We start from the raw sequence: 13,569 nt of genomic DNA, 5'->3' as shown, positions 1-13,569 counted from the left end.
TTTGAAAATGGCAGTGTGATTTTTTTTGGCAGGGTACTCTCCTAACATAATCTAATGTTTTGCTTTTGCTGTAAAGCCTTTTTGAAATCGGACAACGTGGTTCGATTCAGGAGAGGTGTATCTATAAAATGGTGTAAAATAGTCATATGTTTGAGAAATTGAAGTTATAGCATTTATGAGGTATTTGTATTTCGCGCGACGCGATTCCACTGGCTGTTGGCTAGGGTGGGGCGCAAGCGTCCCAGGTTCCCTGACAGGTTAAACTCAGTTATTCAACACCCAATTCTCCTGTGTGAGAAGTAATTGCCCCCTTACACTCAATAACTGGTTGTGCCACCTTTAGCTGTAATGACTGCAAGCAAACACTTCCTGTAGTTGTTGATCAGTCTCTCACATTGCTGTGAAGGAATTTTGTCCCACTCTTGCTTGCAGAACTTCTGTAACTCAGCGACATTTGTGGGTTTTCAAGCATGAACTCGACTAGGCCATTCCAAAACCCATGTCGTCCAAAAAGTTGACTCAAGTTTGCCAAGAAGCACCTGGATGATCATCAAGAACCCTTGGAAGAATATTCTATGGACAGATGATTCAAAATTATAACTTTTTGGACGTCATGGGTCCCGTTGTGCATGGCGAAAACAAAACACTGCAATCCACAGTAAGAACCTCATACCAACTGTCAAGCATGGTGGTGGTAGTGTGATGGTTGGGGGATGCTTTGCTGCCTCAGGAGTCAGGACCTGGATGACTTGCCTTAATAGAAGGTTTGTTTTACAGGTTGATCCAAAGCTATCACTTCAATTGCAGTGCCATAGACAACCATGTAAAAACATGGTAACTATTTTGACTTTAGTATGACCACATACTAACATTTGGCACTTATTAATGATCAAGATTTCAAAATCAAGAACACATTTCAAGATTCTAAACTATTGAATATTCAAAACTAAATTCAAAACATATCTAAATAATATTAAATATCAGTACTCCGTATTCAAAGATAATTTACCTGAAGTTCTTGTGAATTATCTTCCACCAACAATGTCTTATGACTCAATTGCCAGCAAAAACAGTTATCAATTATTTAAATGGCTATTTGTGAAAAAAAGGCACTATTAAAAAAAAGTGTAACCAATTTAAATATCCAGGGTGCAACTCTGGAAATGATTTGTGAAATGGCAACATTCTCACTGTGTGTGGTCTCTATTGTCATTCACAGTACTTGGCTGGTAAGCTTACTTGTTTCTACCATTTCATATGTTAAAAACATCCACATATACCTGGACATACTGTATATTGGGCATATATTGTTGTTTTTTTACAATATGTAAGGTACCCAGCTAACACATAACATTCTGAGAAGCATATGTTTCTAAGAGCTTGGTGAGAGCATGGTTGTCCTATGGTTATACAACCTTCCCACAATGTTCTGGGAATGGTGAAGGATACCCAGGTAGCACATAATGTTCTGAGAACCATGTTTCTTGGGTGGGAATTTCAGTACTTCAGCGTGTAAATTTCAGTACTTCAGCGTGTAAATCAGCTAGAAAGATGTGTCGGCATCGATTAATTGTCTCTGGCCCCCTCCCAGTTAGGGGGAGTGATGAGCTCTACAGCAGAGTCTCACAACTCAATCGCTGGTTGAAAACTGTTTTCTGCCCCTCCCAAAAGATAGAATTTGTAGATAATTGGCCCTCTTTCTGGGACTCACCCACAAACAGGACCAAGCCTGGCCTGTTGAGGAGTGACGGACTCCATCCTAGCTGGAGGGGTGATCTCATCTTATCTACGAACATAGACAGGGCTCTAACTCCTCTAGCTCCACAATGAAATAGGGTGCAGGCCAGGCAGCAGGCTGTTAGCCAGCCTGCCAGCTTAGTGGAGTCTGCCACTAGCACAGTCAGCGTAGTCAGCTCAGCTTTCCCCATTGAGACCGTGTCTGTGCCTCGATCTAGGTTGGGCAAAATTAAAAATGGCGGTGTTCGCTTTAGCAATCTCACTAGTATAAAGACCTCCTCCATTCCTGCCATTATTGAAAGAGATTGTGATACCTCACATCTCAAAATTGGGTTACTTAATGTTAGATCCCTCACTTCCAAGGCAGTTATGGTCAATGAACTAATCACTGATAATAATCTTGATGTGATTGGCCTGACTGAAACATGGCTTAAGCCTGATGAATTTACTGTGTTAAATGAGGCCTCACCCCCTGGTTACACTAGTGACCATACCCCCCGTGCATCCGGCAAAGGCGGAGGTGTTGCTAACATTTACGATAGCAAATTTCAATTTACAAAAAAAAAAACAATGACGTTTTCGTCTTTTGAGCTTCTAGTCATGAAATCTATGCAGCCTACTCACTCACTTTTTATAGCTACTGTTTACAGGCCTCCTGGGCCATATGCAGACCCCAACCAAGGAGCATTAAAAGTCGTGCTATAAATTCTCAGACAACCCAAAGATTCCTTGATGCCCTTCCAGACTGCCTCTGCCTACCCAAGGACGTCAGAGGACAAAAATCAGTTAACCACCTAATCGAGGAACTCAATTTAACCTTGCGCAATACCCTAGATGCAGTTGCACCCCTAAAAACTAAAAACATCTGTCATAAGAAACTAGCTCCCTGGTATACAGAAAATACACGAGCTCTGAAGCAAGCTTCCAGAAAATTGGAACGGAAATGGCGCCACACCAAACTGGAAGTCTTCCGACTAGCTTGGAAAGACAGTACCGTGCAGTATCGAAGAGCCCTCACTGCTGCTCGATCATCCTATTTTTCCAACTTAATTGAGGAAAATAAGAACAATCCGAAATTTATTTTTGATACTGTCGCAAAGCTAACTAAAAAGCAGCCTTCGCAAATGGAGGATGGCTTTCACTTCAGCAGTAATACATTTATGAACTTCTTTGAGGAAAAGATCATGATCATTAGAAAGCAAATTACACTCCTCTTTAAATCTGGGTATTCCTCCAAAGCTCCATTGTCCTGAGTCTACACAACTCTGCCAGGACCTAGGATCAAGGGAGATACTAAAGTGTTTTAGTACTATATCTCTTGACGCAATGATGAAAATAATCATGGCCTCCAAACCCTCAAGCTGCATACTGGACCCTATTCCAACTAAACTACTGAAAGAGCTGCTTCCTGTGCTTGGCCCTCCTATGTTGAACATAATAAACGGTTCTCTATCCACCGGATGTGTACCAAGCTCACTAAAAGTGGCAGTAATAAAGCCTCTCTTGAAAAAGCCGAATCTTGATCCAGAAATTATAAAAAACTATCGGCCTATATCGAATCTACCATTCCTCTCAAAAATTTTAGAAAAAGCTGTTGCACAGCAACTCACTGCATTCCTGAAGACAAACAATGTATACGAAACGCTTCAGTCTGGTTTTAGACCCCATCATAGCACTGAGACTGCACTTGTGAAGGTGGTAAATGACCTTTTAATGACGTCAGACCGAGGCTCTGCATCTGTCCTCGTGCTCCTAGATCTTAGTGCCGCTTTTGATACCATCGATCACCACATTCTTTTGGAGAGATTGGAAACCCAAATTGGTCTACATGGACAAGTTCTGGCCTGGTTTAGATCTTATCTGTCGGAAAGATATCAGTTTGTCTCTGTGAATGGTTTGTCCTCTGACAAATCAATTGTAAATTTCGGTGTTCCTCAAGGTTCCGTTTTAGGACCACTATTGTTTTCACTATATATTTTACCTCTTGGGGATGTTATTCGAAAACATAATGTTAAATTTCACTGCTATGCGGACGACACACAGCTGTACATTTCAATGAAACATGGTAAAGCCCCAAAATTGCCCTCGCTAGAAGCCTGTGTTTCAGACATAAAGAAGTGGATGGCTGCAAACTTTCTACTTTTAAACTCGGACAAAACAGAGATGCTTGTTCTAGGTCCCAAGAAACAAAGAGATCTTCTGTTGAATCTGACAATTAATCTGGATGGTTGTACAGTTGTCTCAAATAAAACTGTGAAGGAACTCGGCGTTACTCTGGACCCTGATCTCTCTTTTGAAGAACATATCAAGACTGTTTCAAGGACAGCTTTTTTCCATCTACGTAACATTGCAAAAATCAGAAATTTTCTGTCCAAAAATGACGCAGAAAAATTAATCCATGCTTTTGTTACTTCTAGGCTGGACTACTGCAATGCTCTACTTTCCGGCTACCCGGATAAAGCACTAAATAAACTTCAGTTAGTGCTAAATACGGCTGCTAGAATCCTGACTAGAACCAAAAAATTTGATCATATTACTCCAGTGCTAGCCTCCCTACACTGGCTTCCTGTTAAGGCAAGGGCTGATTTCAAGGTTTTACTGCTAACCTACAAAGCATTACATGGGCTTGCTCCTACCTATCTTTCCGATTTGGTCCTGCCGTACATACCTACACGTACGCTACGGTCACAAGACGCAGGCCTCCTAATTGTCCCTAGAATTTCTAAGCAAACGGCTGGAGTTAGGGCTTTCTCCTATAGAGCTCCATTTTTATGGAATGGTCTGCCTACCAATGTGAGAGACGCAGACTCAGTCTCAACCTTTAAGTCTTTACTGAAGACTTATCTCTTCAGTAGGTCCTATGATTAAGTATAGTCTGGCCCAGGAGTGTGAAGGTGAATGGAAAGGCTGGAGCAACGAACCGCCCTTGCTGTCTCTGCCTTGCCGGTTCCCCTCTTTCCACTAGGATTCTCTGCCTCTAACCCTTTTACAGGGGCTGAGTCACTGGCCTACTGGTGTTCTTCCATGCCGTCCATGGGAGGGGTGCGTCACTTGAGTGGGTTGAGTCACTGACGTGGTCTTCCTGTCTGGGTTGGCGCCCCCCCCTTGGGTTGTGCCATGGCGGAGATCGTTGTGGGCTATACTCGGCCTTGTCTCAGGACGGTAAGTTGGTGGTTGGAGACATCCCTCTAGTGGTGTGGGGGCTGTGCTTTGGCAAAGTGGGTGGGGTTATATCCTGCCTGTTTGGCCCTGTCCGGGGGTATCATCGGATGGGGCCACAGTGTCTTCTGATCCCTCCTGTCTCAGCCTCCAGTATTTATGCTGCAGTAGTTTATGTGTCGGGGGGCTAGGGTCAGTCTGTTACATCTGGAGTATTTCTCTTGTCTTATCTGGTGTCCTGTGTGTATTTAAACATGCTCTCTCTAATTCTCTCTTTCCCTCTTTCTGTCTTTCTCTCGGAGGACCTGAGCCCTAGGACCATGCCTCAAGACTACCTGGTATGATGACTCCTTGCTGTCCCCAGTCCACCTGGCCGTGCTGCTGCTCCAGTTTCAACTGTTCTGCCTGCGGCTATGGAACCCTGACCTGTTCACCGGATGTGCTTTTTGCACCCTCGACAACTACTATGATTATTATTATTTGACCATGCTGGTCATTTGTGAACATTTTAACATTTTAACATCTTGACCATGTTCTGTTATAATATCCACCCTGCACAGCCAGAAGAGGACTGGCCACCCCTCATAGCCTGGTTCCTCTCTAGGTTTCTTCCTAGGTTTTTGGCCTTTCTAGGGAGTTTTTCCTAGGGAGTTTTTCCTAGCCACCGTGCTTCTTTCACATGCTTTGCTTGCTGTTTGGGGTTTTAGGCTGGGTTTCTGTACAGCACTTTGAGAATATCAGCTGATGTACGAAGGGCTATATAAAAATAAATTTGATTTGATTTGATTTAAAGTTTTCTGCATGTTTTCTCAGGATTCTATTTAAAGTCATGTTCTCAGAACATTAAGAAAACATTAGTAAACATTAGTTCTAAGAATGTTATTTAACAACATATGCATTATGTTCTCAGTGTCAACAAAACTCCCTCTGTCCTCTATCTTGTTAAGTGTGTTCAGGTGTGTTGGCTGTGACCACTAATTGGCCACACCTGAACTTAATGTGTGCTTGTTTCCATTGAAATGGGGGTCTGTTTGAATAGACTAAATTGAACTGCTTTGCATGAGTAAAGAAAAACAAAGGATTATAGCTCCATCCTTGTGGCGCAGTGGACTAATTCCATGGATAGAGAACAGAAGATCATAGGTTTGAATCCTACTCCCCCAGTTTCAACTGTTTTGCCTGCGGCTATGGAACCCTGACCTGTTCACCGGACATGCTACCTGTCCCAGACCTGCTGTTTTCAACTCTCTAGAGACAGCAGGAGCGGTAGAGATACTCTCAATGAGTATGAAAAGCCAACTGACATTTACTCCTAAGGTGCTGACCTGTGGCACCCTCGACAACTACTGTGATTATTATTATTTGACCATGCTAGTCATTTATGAACATTTTAACATCTTGGCCATGTTCTGTTATAATCTCCACCCGGCACAGCCAGAAGAGGACTGGCCACCCCTCATAGCCTGGCTCTTCTCTAGGTTTCTTCCTAGGTTTTGGCCTTTCTAGGGAGTTTTTCCTAGCCACCGTGCTTCTACACCTGCATTGCTTGCTGTTTGGGATTTTAGGCTGGGTTTCTGTACAGCACTTTGAGATATCAGCTGATGTAAGAAGGGCTATATAAATAAATTTGATTTGATACTGACACCATGCCACAATAAAAAATGAATGTGTTTATATGATTAATATCTAAGAAGATACATTTTCATGTGTCTTACCTGTGCTTGGAGTTCAAAACCATTTAAGCTAGCAGTGTTATTGAAAGTCTTATTGACACATGTTCTCAGAGTATTATTTAGTTACCTTCAAGTAAACTATAATTTCTATTCTCAGAACGTTAATAAAACCTCCCAGGAAAACTTTCAGTGAACCATAGTAAAATGTTCTCAGAACCTGCCATGCAAACTAAAATGAACGTTCCCTGAACAGGAAACATTTTTATTTCCATTCTCAGAACATTTAAAACATATTCAGTTGTACCGGTCAGGAAACGTATGGCTTCGTTCCCAGAACCAATGGGAAACCAAAAACATATGTTCCCACAACTTCCAATGAACCAAAAGTGCTAGCTGGGCATGTACTACAGTATCAATACTTATCTTAATGTTATAAAAATGTATTGCATTTATTTTGATATTGGCATATACACAGAGTGTAGAAAACATTAAGGACACCTTCTCTTTCCATGACGTAGACTGACCAAGTGAAAGCTATGAACCCTTATTGATGTCCCTTGTTAAATCCACTTCAATCAATGTAGATGAAGGGGAGGAGAAAGGTTAAAGAAGGATTGTTAACCCTTGAGACAACTGAGACAAGAAATGTGTATGTGTGCCATTCAGAGGGTGAATGGGCAAGACAAAAGATTTGTGCCTTCGAACGGGGTATTGTAGTAGGTGCTAGGCGCACCGGTTTGTGTCAAGAACTGCAACGCTGCAGGGTTTTTCACGCTCAACAGTTTCCCTTGTGTGTCAAGAATGGTCCACCACCTAAAATGACATCCAGCCAACTTGGGAAGCATTGGAGTCAACATGGGCCAGCATTGCTGTGGAACGCTTTCGACACCTTGCAGAGCATGCGCCGGCAAATTGAATAGGAGAATCTCAATTGCATACTCTTCATGTCCTCTCTCCTCGCTTCCTTCTCAAAACTCATTGTAGAAGATCTCAATCAAATAAGCCCGGAGGCGATGTATGCTAATAACTCAATTGGGAATTTCTGCTGTCTGTAAAGAAATGGGCTGTAGGTTGATTCTGCTGATACAATTGAATATCATGCAGGATGCTCTAACCTAATGTAGCAGATGCAAAAAGATGCCTGAGCGAAGTTCCCACGTCTGTTTTTCAGGGGAAATGGAAGTTAGTTTGAAAATACTGTATCCCTGAAAACTGGAAACATCCGCTTTTTTTCTGACTCCTCGGAGAGTGAGTATACTGGGAATATTTGAAATCCATACACAATCCTTAAATATCCAAGGATTTGGCAACGTCATTAATTTCCTAAATCTAGCAAATCCCCATTTTGAGAGATACTGACTTTATGATCAAAGTTATCCTTTTATGGGACTAGAGTCGATGATAATGAATACAGGCCGTTTTCAACCAGAGAAGTTGTTGTTTTCTTTAATAGAGAGAACCAATGTCCTCCTCCTCCCTGTCGGACATTTTAGTTCATCGTTTTGGACTTTTGGAGTTTTCTGTCACTCAAGTGCTGGTGGACCCAGTAACTGGGGTTGATATCCAGACGTATTAGTTTTTGCACCCAGGGGTCTCTCTTTGCCCCCTCCACAAACTCCTCCAGAGTTAGCTGACCTGGAACCAAAGACAACAAGGAGATCCTTATTATTCTACCTAATGTGTATCCACTCTGTCATTATACTGTATCATCAAGAATTAGTTAAAGGCGATAGCTCACTCCATATTTTTGAGATCTCATAAGTAACAATTCCTCCATTTCCCACGCCATCGGTTGAGTAGATCAAGCCATACATAGGTCACTTTTTTAATAGTGTCTCACTATGTCATTATTTCTGACACATGACCATCCTGCCAGAGTAAAAGCTAAAGGCTGTCAAAATACACAAATAAGTGCTCCAGTACTCACCGTCACCATTCTCGTCAATTTTCTGGAAGATATGGTCACAAACCTCTTCAGGTGTAAGGTGGATTTGGCCTGCCTCGTCACTGACAGAACCTTTCTTTATCTTGTAGATGATCTACAGACATCCCAAACAGAGGAATGTTACATCAATCAACTGTTATAGTTACGTTTTGCAGACGTTGGTTCCTCAAAAGGTTTGAGAGATTTCCTACCCTTCCACATGTGTGCATTTTAAATCATTAGGTTAGTACAAGGACGGCTGGAGAAAGTTCCTACCATATTCTTTACACCAATTCAATGCTTTTAAATCCATAAGGGGGCGTATACGAGTACACACTTCGGGGGAGCAGTAGAGCATCAGACTACAGCCTTCAAGTCCAAGAGCAGGGTTTCTCAACTTCAAACCTGAACAGCCACTGTGCACACAGATTTTCAATTACCCTATAAATTGCTCCAATTAAGAAGCCTGAATGAAATGGCCCAAATGTAATTCATTTGAATTATTCTAACTAGAGTACTTCCAATACTGCCAATACAGTAACTATGCCAACAGTGAATCTGAGAAAAATGTCTTTAAAGTATTTTTGTTAGCCATCCAAATAGGTTGTAGGTAAATAAGTGATAATGCAATGACGTATCATCTTATTATGAAGTAATGTTTATGCATATCAACCATGACCACTGATTTGATCTATGACCCCTAAAATGCAGATACTGCACTCTGCCTTTGTATGACCTTAACTATATGGGTAATGCAAGGGCAAAGTGCAGTATCTACAATATAAATGTGTTTATTCAACTTTGTTGTTGTTTTTCTGTTTGATAAATAGCTGATTCTCAGAGGCTTTGAGTTTAGTGGTTACCTGACCTAAGCAGATATATACGGCTTAGTGTCTAATTGATAATGAGCTATAGTGTGCTGTAGAACACATCCCTTCCAGGAGCCATGTTGAGAAACACTGGCTTAGAATGTTACTATAGGTCACACTTCGGCCCAAACCCTTACCCTAATAATTATTCTCAGCTCGTGCCTGTCCAGTCGCCCATTGTCATCGTTGTCAAACACCTTGAAAGACCACTTGAGTTTATCCTCGAGCCGTCCTCGAAGCACAAGGTTTAGCGCAGCAACATACTCAATGAAATCCATGGTGTTGTCCTGTAATAGAGACAGACAAACGATCATGATCAACTACAGCCTCAATAAAAATCCTTACGTGTTCTCCATGTAAGAAATACATAACATCCCTGACAGTGGGCATATGTAAAACAAAAGGTATACCATAGGATCATGGTGGATTGTGAAAATATAGGGAAATAGACCTGGGTCAAATATGTATTTTCGGGTAGCCTATATCCAGATACTCATCCAGAGAGTTGTGGACCTTTTTAGACTTCTGCATCGAGCCTATTTCAAACTGTTTCTCATCAATTGTTACATTGGTGGTAACTGTGGGATAGCTTAACTGGCCTACAGCATTGTCTTGGGCCTTTGTTGGAAGTGTGGCCCTATTTCCATTTGGGTCTTTCCATGTCAATTCAGCAGGCCGTAACACCCACTCAGATTCTTCTGAAGTCGTTTCTGTAGTTAAAAACAGATAGTATTAGCATTTCTGCAACATCATTTTTTGAAATATAATTTGATTTCTGAGAAATTAAGCTAATTGATTGCACCTAAATTGGACATTTTAATTTATAGGATTCATAGAATATTCAATAAATATAGTACCTAAGATAAGATTTGGACCTTCACTTTTTTCTAACAAGCAATAAGACGTGAGGAATCCAAAGAAATGTCCAAAAGCCACCCACGGACCCTACACTCCAATCCCACCCCAACTTCGAGTTTATAGTATCAGTTCTCTATGTCTGATAAGTAGTATGGAGCTGCTGCTCTGAGTATTATTTCTTCATCATATGTAATGTATTCTCAGTGAATTTGGTGACGTTTCTTTTCCCCGTTCCGAGAAATTAGTAATGGAAGTTCTTAGGTTTATATCCCATCCTACATCCTGATATTACCAGGTTCTGACCACAAAATAAATATGTTGTATTGTCACAGACACTAGATAGGTGCAGTGAAATGTGTTGTTTTACAGGGTCAGCCATAGTAGTACAGTGCCCCTGGAGCAAATTAGCGTTAAGTGCCTTGCTCGGGCACTTCAACAGATTTTTCACCTTGTCGGCTCGGGTATTCATACCAGCAAATCCAATGCAAGTCAATGGTACCTATTAGCATTTTTGCACTTCATATCCATATAATCTATAAGTAACACCATTGAGTTAACATAAAAATGTAATTAATAGCCCAGGTGTTTATTTAATTAAATTCCTGAACACAACAGGTGCTTATTAGAGACAGGCTTCTATTTAAGCCAGCTGTCTATTTCCTTAATGCACACAGCTTTTGCTCATTTGCATAGTTAATTGTTAAATTCCAGCATTCACTTCCAGCATTTTAATAAATTTCTTCATTTTCCTACACTAATGTGTTATCGTTTACAAACTGTGTCACATTTCTTTTGTCTAGGCATGCCTCTATTGCTTTTTTTCTTTACTTTTCCTTAACAGAATAAGTATTATTTGAAACAGGCATTTATTTGCTGAAATGTGTGCCGCCACCTGGCTATTAAAAGGGACAGACGGCTATTTGAGACTTGGCATTTAATTGAAATGAAGGTACACAATACATGTTAAATACTTTAGGATGATTTGAACATGATGTGTGAAAATGCTGACATAGGTACCATAACCAAAGCATGTGTTGTCCATAGACTGCTTACAGGGTGAGGAAACCAATATGTAATTTTGTAATTTGGGTGAACTATCCATTTGAGGGGGAGATAGTTCAAACATTGTTCACCTAATAGCAGGAACACCACCATCTAGTGGTCAAACCAGGTAATATCAAGATGTAGGATGGGACATAAACCTAACAGCTTCAATGACTCATTTCTCTGAACAGGTAGAATACAATACATAGAATGAAAAAACAAAACTCAGAGCTGCAGCTCCATACTACTTGTCAGACATAGAGAACTGATAATATACTCATTGTTGGGGTGGGATTGGCGTGGGGTGTGGGGGGGTCCATTGGTGGCTTTTGATGTCTAAGTCACTGTTAGAAAAATAATGGTCAAATTTGGAAGTTAGGTATTATATTTAAAGAATACAAAAACTATTTCAGAACAATCTGAGAAGGTTGGTGTTGAAATCCTCTTTCTTGTCCTTTTTGAGGTGGAACGACCCATTTGGCTTTACACTCTGGCCCACTTTATGGAAAGAGGGGTATTATGGCCATCTACCTTTAGGCTTTTAATTAAGCATATGGCCAAATGAAGCATGATAGTGTACAGACAAATAGTTTAGCCTACATGTGGAAAGAGCACACATTTTGGGAAACCCATATTCTAGAAAACAATATTAATAATAGTATTGTACTAAAATTGTATAAATCTGTATTGATGAATTAAATGGGATGTTGAAAACACTTGAGTTGAGGGGAAGGGGTCTATGATAACTTTAGGCCTACACCAATACAACATGTTTTGTTACAGTATGCAAATACATAATTTACAGTAAATGCAAATGACCCAGGTCTGCTTGTTTGTATTCAGAATCTTACCCCATTCATATCAAACGCACTGAATATTCCCTCCATGTATTGCGATTCCGGCGAATTATTGTTTTGAACCCCAAACATCCTTTTGAACTCGTGCAAGTACAACGAACCGCTGGGGCACTCATTGATGAACCTCCTGTAGAGGTCTTGAATTGTCGATACTTCCAACTCTTCTTCGCTGGTTGACTGAGCTTGCTGATTTTGACCCATTGTAAAGTAAAAAAGGTTTGAGTGAAAAAGTTCAAAGTGTGAAAAAGACAACGCGTAAATTTAAATCCAGCTGTGGGCTAGTCTCCGATATGGCTGTGCGCAATAGCCTGGGGACACGGTTACCCCCGAGGTTCATAAAATTTGTAAACCTTTAAGAATTCGACCTCGCATCTTCTCTCTGCTCCCTGCATCGTTGCCTTTGATGGTTGTGCGTGCAAATAGGTCTGACAACATAGGCTACATCATGTGGGATATACATACGTTAACCCCAGGCTAACTTATTTTTAGCAAGACTTGTCCTATATCGGCATTTAGTAATCTGCAGACCTGATCCAATTGGACGATGTAATTTGTAGACCTACAAGGCTACAGTGTGCCAAATAGAGAGAATATGTCCTATAACTTTTGTGACTCAACTGGTTTTATTGTGTTAATATATTATAAAACATTTTCACAATTGCATTTATGTTATAAAACCTTTTCACACCTGGAATGGAGGTTGTCAGGCCATGGGCAAATGATCACCCGTCACTATCTGAGGATTAATAAATACATTTTCACTGAACAGCCACTTCTGAAGTCAAAATAGTATGTATATCAAATTAGTAGATCAGAACAGATCAGAACAGGTAAAATATAGGTAACATATCCAATAGTAGGTTGGAAATGAGTTTAGAGTGTTACTGGATGTAACAGAAGTTAGGTGTTTAAATAGAGAGGTCAGTTGGAATTTGTGAGGCTCTGGTGTAAGGTTCGGGCAATTGTTACTTTCAGTTGACCCATGTTGGGGAATACCTTATTAAGGTTGGCTGTGGGTCAACGAAGGATTAACTGCACACACTGGCCTGTCACGAGAGACTAGATCCAGGACAGCTTGATTGTATTCACTCTTAGAAAAAAGTGTTTCGGATAGGGTTCTTCGGCTGTCCCTGTAGAAAAACTATTTTTGGTTCCAGGTAGAACCCTTTCACCCAACAAGGAACCCCTGAAATGAGCTTTAAAATTAAGAACTCCTTGGTGAAAAGGAACCAAAAAAAGATGTCCCCAACAGAGACAACCAAATAACCCTTTATGGTTCAAGGGAGCACCTTTTTTCTAAGTTAGTACCTTAGATTGAGATTCTGGCAATGAATCGCTTTTAACTCCAGTGACCCATACCTGACCTATTGTTTTCAGCATCTCAGTCTACCTTTTGCATTTTTATAAGTTGATAAAGATAAGAGATATCATAAAAGTTCAGGTATGGA

General features: G+C 40.8%; 1 protein-coding gene across 1 annotated transcript; it reads right to left on the bottom strand.

The window, feature by feature from the left end:
* Positions 1–6,878: 6,878 nt before the first annotated feature.
* LOC106562745 (guanylyl cyclase-activating protein 2) lies at positions 6,879–12,504 on the bottom strand. Its single transcript, XM_014127750.3, has 4 exons — positions 12,116–12,504; positions 9,500–9,649; positions 8,497–8,608; positions 6,879–8,204 (listed from the first exon to the last, which is right to left on the bottom strand). The coding sequence occupies exons 1-4, from the start codon at positions 12,320–12,322 to the stop codon at positions 8,059–8,061; spliced, it is 615 nt and encodes a 204-aa protein (XP_013983225.2). The 5' UTR covers positions 12,323–12,504; the 3' UTR covers positions 6,879–8,058.
* Positions 12,505–13,569: the final 1,065 nt, after the last annotated feature.

This window comes from Salmo salar, chromosome 26 (assembly GCF_965601325.2).
Source record: "Salmo salar chromosome 26, fSalSal1, whole genome shotgun sequence".
NCBI classification, from domain to species: Eukaryota; Metazoa; Chordata; class Actinopteri; order Salmoniformes; family Salmonidae; genus Salmo; species Salmo salar.
This window is presented reverse-complemented; position numbering and strand designations above follow the sequence as displayed.